Raw genomic sequence first — 9,330 nt, 5'->3', positions numbered from 1 at the left:
CCACAGAATGTGGAGGGTTAATGACAGACTATGGGGGTATCCTGCTGTCCTCCTCACCCCAGAATGTGGAGGGTTAATGACAGACTAGGGGGGTATCCTGCTGTCCTCCTCACCACAGAATGTGGAGGGTTAATAGACTAGGGGGGTATCCTGCTGTCCTCCTCACCACAGAATGTGGAGGGTTAATGACAGACTATGGGGGTATCCTGCTGTCCTCCTCACCCCAGAATGTGGAGGGTTAATGTATTTCTTCTAAAATAAGTTGAAATGTAAATAAACTTTTGGTCACCACACCTTGTACATCCATAACCTATGGTGAGATCTGAAAACAGCAGTTGGTGGAGGGCACCCCTCAAACATGAAAGAATTAGAGCAGATTGCTGCTGAAAAGGGGGCCAAATTGTCAGTAGTGTTTGTCTGGAGTTATCTTGGCTAAAGGCTGTGCAAGTTACTGCTCCGGGGTGCCAATAATTTTGTCCATGCCATTTGTCTTTATTTTCTAAATTAAAATTGCAAATTTATCTTGGCTTAAGTTTACAAAGGTAAAAAAAGTTTACAAAGGTTCTGCAATGTTGAAAATCCAATAAAAGTATGAAGGGAAAAAAAACGTCATGTCAAATTTATTTGAGAATAGGGGAATTATTTAAGGAAAGTGCAGGGGTGCCAATATATTTGGTCGCACCTGTACATACTGTAAAACTCAGTATCAAATAGCCACCAGTCCCATTTAATAGCCAGGCAACAGCAGACATTTCAGCAAATGAACTGTTTACGAGATTACCATTAATCGTTTACGAGGTTTGATTTGTGACATAAATCAATTATGGCAATCATCCGTTTTATCGGCAGTAAGAAACCGCTAATAACTGCTAGCGAACTGGCCAGCACAAGAACACAGCACTTTGGGAGTACAGATAATTGTCCGATAACCCTCTAGTGGCAAAAGTAAGAACTGCTGAAAATGCACAGTCATAAAGGAGACTAGTACATTTTTATAGAGGCATACTAAGACAAAATAAACCTGACCGTGTATAAATGATAACACATTAGTGCAGGAAATTGATTAAAATGAATGCTGGAATTAAACAATTAACAATGCAAATGAGCAAAAGCTGTGTGCATTAAGGACAAAGACGCCGGGCTCAAATAGAAGCCTGTCTCTAAGAAGTGTGTTGTGTTGAGTGATTTAACGCCCGGGCTGTTCATTGAAGTTTTACGGTATATCTTATTTTTTTGACAGTATATACGATTAGCTATGTTCACATCCCCATGAACAAGCCCCAGTACTAGTGAGTCAATGGTGCATCTGATTCTGTCTGACGGTGCATCCTCTGTCTCTCTGTTCCAGGTTCCTGGGCCACCTGTATGCTGCAGAGGCCCTCATATCCCTGGACCGGATCTCAGAGGCCATCGGTCACCTCAACCCAGAGAACATCACTGATGTCTCCATGGGGGTGTTGTCCAGCGAGCAGGACCAAGGTTAGTCCTCACACCCACCTCTCTAGCTCCAATCGATGGCTCTGCTGGAAAACACAGCACCCCAACCAGTATTCTGCCCTAACTGAAATGACCTATCCATTTAACCACATGATGGTTTGATGTCTGAGTCACATGATGACTGGATCACTGTTTGATAGTGTGTTTGTGTTCACAGGGCCAGATAAAGGGGATCTGGAGCCTGTCGAGTCATGTGAGTGTATATATACACACACACACACATCACCTAACACACTCCCTGCAGTCTCAGTAGAGACTCCCCATCTGTGTGTGAGGTGACATCCAGTGATCATGTGTTGACAGGGTGTGTTGTGTGTTGGTGCAGCAGGGAAGCAGACTCCTCTGTTGACAGGGTGTGTTGTGTGTTGGTGCAGCAGGGAAGCAGACTCCTCTGTTGACAGGGTGTGTTGTGTGTTGGTACAGCAGGGAAGCAGACTCCTCTGTGTTACCCCAGCACAGTGAGCTCAGCCCGGGCCATAATGCTGTTCAACCTGGGCAGTGCCTATTGTCTGAGGAGTGAGTATGAGAAGGCCCGCAAGTGCCTGCATCAGGTACGTTTCATACTCGCAGACACACGCCCACACACACATCTACAGTAGATACTTATCTCTTGAAACCATTCAGATGTGTTATTGTCCCAAACATGACTGTGTTTAGATGTCTGTGAACCTGTTCCTTTCCCCCAGGCCGCCTCCATGGTGAACACGAAGGAGATTCCTCCTGAAGCCATCTTACTGGCTGTCTACCTGGAGCTGCAGAACGGTGAGTCAGCTACATCTCTCTGGGTTCTCATTCCCACCTGCAAAGTTGTGATGTGGGGCCCTCAGGTTTCCCAATCTGGCCCTTATGATAGTTGTCTTAGATTCTTCTTGACTATTCTTTTCTAGCATCGTTTGAGGTTGGGCTGGGGGGTTCCAAGGAAGTGTTGGGGCTGATGTCAAACTCTTGACATTCCAGTTCTAGAATTCTCCAGGTAGAATGCTGAAGGCCACACTCTGGCACAAAGGCAGTGATGACAGATTACTGCTGTCAGTCAACCTCTGTCCAGTGTAGAAAGGTCAGGGGTCAGGACCTTATGACCTTACTAAGAGCTGTGTATGATCTCACTGTTTCCCTCGGCCTCTCTTTTTGTTTCTCCCCCCCCATCCCCTCTCCTCTCTCAGGGAACACACAGCTCGCCTTGCAGATCATCAAACGTAACCAGCTCCTCCCCTCAGTGATCCAGACGCCCTCTCCAGACACACGAAAGAAGCCCGTTCCCTCCTCCTTCCAGCCTGTCCAACCACCCATCCAGATGCCCTCACCCTTCACAACAGTCCAGCGCAAATGAGCCCTCAACCCTTGGTTCCCCTAACCCTCCGTGCCCCATTGCACACCAACATCAACACGCACCTGTCCACCTCTCATCACTTCACCTCAGTGTATTATTTATTTAAGGCAAGCTGACCCCAACTCGGTGCCGGTGTAGGGTGAAGTTGTCCCTAGATGTTGATCTTGGCTCAGCTTTGCATTTCCTCCCACTAATGGTTAAGGTTAACGTTGGTGGAGAGGAAGCTGATCCTAGATCTGTACCTAGGGGGAAACTGAACCCCTCAGCGCCCAGACGGAGCCCCTCCAGGTCAGGTCCTGGTATGAAATGCAGAGGTCTCCTGTCAGGTGGACGAAGGGTGCGTTCACATTATGGACCCGCCTCGGGTGCGCCCAAATTACACCTTATCCCCTATGTAAGTGCACTCCTTTTGACCAGAGCCCTATGGGGCCCTAATAAAAGTAGTGCCCTATATAAGGAACTGGGTTCCATTTGGGACGGAGCCTTTATTCAGTGGCTATCACCTGCAGTGTCTTTGGGGCAGATCTGACATGATTTCTCTGTTCTCTGAGAGTTTTAACTTTCCATTTGTGACAGCAACATCCGTTATGATATATACTGACCGACTTTGCTTGGGGCAAATGAAATACCTGTATAAAAAATAAATTTTATTTACAGAAATAAGCTGACTTGCATTTTATATGTCTGGTGGGTCTGTAATAGTTCTCAGACCCTTGAGGGAGAAGGTGGAGTTGTGCTGCAGTCATGTCAGAGGAGGAATGTGTTTAATGCTTTGTGTGGGGGAGGGGTTAAGAGGAGGGCACAAGGACCACACACAACTAAAACCTGGTATTGGTCCCAAATTGGTACATAGTACAACACTTGATTGACCAGGGCCCATCCCATTAGACACACTCCAGCTATTGATCTTTTCCTGTTAAAACAATATGTATAAATACTGTTACGTTTGTGTACATTACCTGTGAACTTTTAGAAAAATGCAAATTTCATGGAGTGGGCATTCAAGGAGTTGATCTGTCATCAGCCCCCCCCTACTTGAGGAAGGCCCCCTCCCCCCACATGGGCCATGTCGATACCTGGACCACCCATTGTAATGTACCTGAAGTAAATGGGGTGTTACTTTCTAAAGCCTCCCCTTCACTGCTGACAGACTAAGCCATGAGAATACTCCTCTAATAAAAACAAATGGCCTGATCACTGCCCTCACCTCTTGGTATGCGGACACACCGCTTTTCTGGTGTTCTACTGGATTCAAAAAGAGACGGATCAGGAAATGGATGTTGGATACAAGAATCCCATTTTATTGAAATCCCAAACTGCATAGGAAATGTTAAGTCCATATAGACGAGAAGCAGACGGCAGGTTAACAGTAGTCGCCTAACATCCTTCAGAATGCATCTTGAGTCCCAAATGGCACCCTAGTACCTATATAATGCACAACTTTTGATAGGACTCTAGTCAAAAGTAGTGCCCTCTATAGAGGAGGGGTGTTACTCATTCCATGGATGGCCTTGTCTAGTGTCTGCAGGTTTTTGGTTTTTCCTTTCAGTTAAGAGCTAGACAACCCAGGTTCCGTGAGTCTAGTTGGTAGAGCATGGAACTAGCAACACCGGGGTTGTGGGATCGATTCCCACGGGGGACCAGTACAGAACGTCTCTCTGGATAAGAGCGTCTGCTAAAACATAAGAATCAGGTGACCTAAATTCCTCAATCAAGTACAAGGAAGAAGTGAAAACAACCAGCCCTCCGTGGAATGAGTTTAACACCTGTGCTCTAGGGAACAGGGTGGCATTTAGGGCTCACACCAACACTTCCAACCAGTCAATAGAGGGTATAGAGAAGGAGGGAGTATTGGAAGAACTCTTTTAGAGTCCCCTAATCTCACTGCTATCCCTTTCAAACACTCATAAGTGGAATCCATATGGAGCATCCTTTCATTTCACTTCAAATGAAACGGCACAATATTTAGGCTTGACTCCAGGTTATATAAACCCCACAAACAGTCAAATGACCTCAACGTTTTTCATACAGTGAATTTTTTGGGTTCAACACAATTCCAGAGTAAATGGCCTAAAGTATCAAATAATAAAATATTAATATACCCCATTCCCATTTACCACGCTCAAATGGTCTGACTGGGACTAAGGATCAGAGACATCTGACAGTATAATGGATATTTCACAACAGCATAGAATTGTCACAATACAGAATATTTTTTCCTTGAGCCATTTTTCCCCACATACGAGACACACCCCAACAAAAATTATACATTGGAAAAGTAAAACAAATCTGTTTGAGTCCACTCCCTCATAATCAATATTTTTTCCCAACAAAAATTATCTGATTAAGCATTTTAAAGTTGGATCTTATGTAATTAAAAAAAAAAAAAAATCAGAATATGTAAAAGTTGCTTATTGAGAGTTTTTCAAAACGTGGAACACTAGCATTATACCTACCGGAGTTCGACTTAAATTGACTACATGATCACATTAGTCTAAGACCATGTTCTAATGAACTGATAGGCTGCTGTTGTTTATCTCCATGAGAGGAAAAGTACTAATGCTGGAATCCTCCCATACTGCTCAACCAGATAAGTTACTGTGGATGACAGAACACAGAGCATTTCTAATAGTTTGGATAGACTGAGGCTCAATTTAATCGAAGAAGTTCAGCGCTATAGCCCAATTGAAATGTAAAAAGGTAATTTCTGATTTGAGTTGACATATGCAGCGTTAACCATGAATGCAGTCTCCACGAAATGTGGGAACGTTGCCTTTAATTTCTCTACAGTGCTGAATTTCCACCATACGGATCAAATGGAGCCCAAAGTATACTTCTGGCTAGGGTTGCAAATAAACTTTCCACCAATTCCCAGAAATCCCGTTTGGAAGATTCCCTCCCTCTTTATCCACTCCTGATTCCGGGAATCCTCCAACCTGGAATTCTTGAAAACCCGTGAAGTTAACAGAATTTTGCAACCTGACAATAAAAAGCAAACAGCAGGTACAGAAACAGGTAAATAACAAAGTTCAACAAAGGTTACCTTAATCAAGAAAACTACCAAGGGCTTAAAGTTAATTGTGATACTTCTAACTGTGGAAGTATAGACGGAGTACATGTTGAATGTCCTCTACTAGTATAGTGTTATGTACTGCTTTAGCAGTAGCTAATGAGGGTCCTAGTGAAATACTTAAGACAAATGTATTTCTGTTTGAACGCTGTTGTTGTTTGGGCCCAGTAAGGCTGTTCATAAAATAGATACAATCTTATAGTCAAAGGAAGCCATCCTCCTCAACCTAACATACTGTAACTGTATATAACCCTAAAATAATTACAAAGCAGTGACAAATCTTTCCCACAATAACTTTTTGAATCATGCATTAAAATTAAAATATACAAGTCTTGTCTTCTAAGTGTCAAGATCTTGAGGTCTTTTAAGAAACTGCTAACTTAAGTTCAAACGATAGGAACCAACAATGTACTGAAAATACATCAGATCAGTGTGGATTTGAAGCAGCATTGTCCTGGGTTTAATCTACTTGATCAAACTGTTCATAACTTCTCCAAGCCTTCCCTTTCCATTCTCTAGTGTAACAGTACACTATAAGACCACACATCTAACTGCAATTCAACTGAGGTTTGAAAAATGCAACCATGCCAACGAGGTATTAACAGTTCAGCAATGAGGTAATGGGCGTAGCTCAGTAATACTGAGGTAAAGATGTACATTATACAGATATCTTTCTGTATAATGAGGTATATATGGGGCGGCAGGTTGCCTAGTGGTTAGAGCGTTGGACCAGTAACCAAAAGGTTGCTGGATCGAATCCCCGAGCTGACAAGATCAAAATCTGTCATTCTGTCCCTGGACAAGGCAGTTGGCTTACCGGGAACAGTGGGTTGTCATTGTAAATAAGAATTTGTTCTTAACTGACTTGCCTGGTTAAATATATAAATAATAATGTTTTTTTTATATTCCAGGGGTCATACCAGCAAGAACAAAATGAAATACTGAAAAACTAAATGATAGTGATGGTGAGCCATTTTTAAGAGTTATATTTATTACTTCAAATAGTCCATTTATACCATTTTTTTTTGTCACAATGGCTTTCCTGCTGGTCACAAATTGGCCCAGAAACAGTGTAATTTATCTCCTGTATAACAAAAGGCACAAGCTACAACACTGGAACAGTGTTAATGTGAATAATCCACTAAAATACCTGGAAACTCAATATCTAAAAAGTGGCCATTTTGGTTCAATCTTTAAGAGGATGTAACCGAGTAAGCTGTGTCTGGAGCCCAACGTCTCACTGGTCCCCCTGTACATCCAGCTGTGATTATTAAGGTAAAAGAGATATGAGGTGTGTCTGGCGAGCTGCATGCCTTCCAGCTCTTCTGGGGGTTAGAGCAACTGGAGACCTACAGCTATGGTGCCTCACCAACTCACAGAGGGTGGTGTGCCAAATGGCAACCTAGTCCCTATTTAGTGCACTACTATTGACCAGGGCTCATAAAGGTCTGGTCAAAAGTAGTGCACTATATAGGGATTAGTGTGCCATTTGGAACAGAACCGAGCTCTCCTCGTAAACCAGCACTTGTGGCAATGTGGCTCAACAGACAGGAAATACTGGCCCATTAGACGCAGTCAGAGACACAGAGGGAGGAGAGGCTGGGACTTGGCGTTAACAGTTAATGCTATAAGCACATTATTAACAGCTATGAACAGCTAGCTTATAACAGGGCAGGCTACAGCGGGAAAAAAATAATTCAATTTTAACATTTGCATTTTTACTGGTTCTTGGTGTTCTGTAGTTAATAGCCACTGTGGAACCATGAATGACCTGGTTTGGTTATGTTCTCTCAGACAGGTACATACAATAGAGAGGAACTGCTGTGCTGACTGAAATTACAACGTCTAATGTGACCAACTGCCATCACACTTTAGAGCAGGGTGAATGTGGGTGTGGGAGCAGCAGCTGATGGAATTCTAATTATGTGGAGCCTTTTGCTTTGGTTACTCAGCCATCTGTAGGCTACATGAGTGGGTCATCAGGCAACTGACAAGCAGCTAGGGGTTACTATGGAGAATATCTATTGAAAATACTATGGAGGCAATGGAGATCAACATCAATGCTGTCACTTTTAATTTACTGGTCAGTTTTACTTTTAAAAATGATTTTATTTGCCACCAGGATAAAACAATATTCTCTTTCAGAGCGGTTTCCCATGAATGACGCATTCTATTTTGAAGGAAAAAAAGCTAAACGGATGACTTTCTTTGACGGGAACAGAGTCGAGGCACAGAGGCAACGATAGACTTTTCAAACAACGACCACAAAGAAAGGAACATGGTGGCATCATTAGGGTGCCAATCTAAACCACCAAACATGTGCAGAAACGTTGTTCAAACATATCAGAATGAAACTTCACTACTCTTAGACCCCTCTACTCTTAGGAAAGTTAGTCTACACAGATTTCATTGATTTCTAAATGGATATCAGTAAATAGATTTAGACTCAGCAGTCGTACACGGTTCAGATTAAATCCAAGTTAATCCACACCAGTGTGTCATTGTCTAATCTTCACTGTGTTGTGGCCGGATGCACTAGTTGCCTTAGGATATATTAATCCTGACATGTATTCATTCATCGAACAACAATGATGATTGCCAGTAGTTTCAAGTCACAATTCTTCATAGATGCCCAGAAAATAACAGTTCTGATGATTCACCCAATTCAAGGTGGTCAATTCCTTGTTAAATGTTTTTTCCCCTTCAAGCTGAAATCACACGACTGACTGAACTGACAATGGTAACTGATATCAAATATTCAACCTGCCTATAGCAAACTGGCAGCAGCCATTTTGTGGAGAGAATCCATTTTACAGGACGAGTCTCAGATTACAACCTATTCGCTATTTAGTGCACTACTTTTGACCAAGGTCCATAGGGCTCTGGTCAAAAGTAGTGCACTATTTAGGAAATAGGGTGCCATTTGGGACTCGATCATACTATCAACCTGAGGACACTGGAGTTCTGAGGTACTATGTGGTCGTGACATGAGGTAAAAAGGTTTTACAGAGGTATGGAGGCATATTCAAAAACAAAATGGAAAAATAACAGTTGCCGAGTTTATAAAAATGTCTGACTCCACGTTTCCACATGTATGTAACACAGTCATTATTATACATTGTTCTCAGCAACATTCTGGGATTTCACACCTTTATGTGCACAGTAACAATTAGAGAAAATGTGCGCGCGCTTTCTGTGCAAATATCAACCAAATGTTACTTCATGTTAACTATACTTTTCTCTTGCATTGAGGTAGTTACTTTATCAAAATTCCACTGGCGAAATCTCTGCATCAAATAATAAAGGAGTACATTCAAACACAGCTACATGAGGTAGGTATGATGCAGTGGAAATCTTTCAAGAATGCAAGAAATTCCCTGAGAAAATCAGAGATTTTGACGCACACATCAGGAGAAAAGACAACTATCGAGCC

At 42.6% G+C, this 9,330-nt stretch overlaps 1 protein-coding gene across 4 annotated transcripts in view; it reads left to right on the top strand.

Moving 5' to 3' along the window:
• The window catches only part of cnot10 (CCR4-NOT transcription complex, subunit 10), a 16,615-nt gene extending 13,120 nt beyond the window's left edge, over positions 1-3,495 (top strand). For 3 of the 4 annotated variants that reach the window (XM_038976515.1, XM_038976513.1, XM_038976512.1), the window contains 5 exons: positions 1,349-1,479; positions 1,655-1,690; positions 1,921-2,048; positions 2,184-2,259; positions 2,661-3,495. In XM_038976515.1, coding sequence (XP_038832443.1) covers positions 1,349-1,479; positions 1,655-1,690; positions 1,921-2,048; positions 2,184-2,259; positions 2,661-2,827 — 538 coding nt within the window. In that variant the 3' untranslated portion in view covers positions 2,828-3,495. The remainder of the gene's footprint in view (positions 1-1,348; positions 1,480-1,654; positions 1,691-1,920; positions 2,049-2,183; positions 2,260-2,660) is intronic. The other variant, XM_038976514.1, reaches the window with a different exon arrangement.
• The last annotated feature ends 5,835 nt before the right edge of the window (positions 3,496-9,330 follow it).

Source organism: Salvelinus namaycush, chromosome 37 (genome assembly GCF_016432855.1).
Source record: "Salvelinus namaycush isolate Seneca chromosome 37, SaNama_1.0, whole genome shotgun sequence".
NCBI lineage: Eukaryota > Metazoa > Chordata > Actinopteri > Salmoniformes > Salmonidae > Salvelinus > Salvelinus namaycush.
The sequence above is the reverse complement of the archived record's forward strand: the minus strand, read 5'-3'. Positions and strand labels throughout refer to the sequence as shown.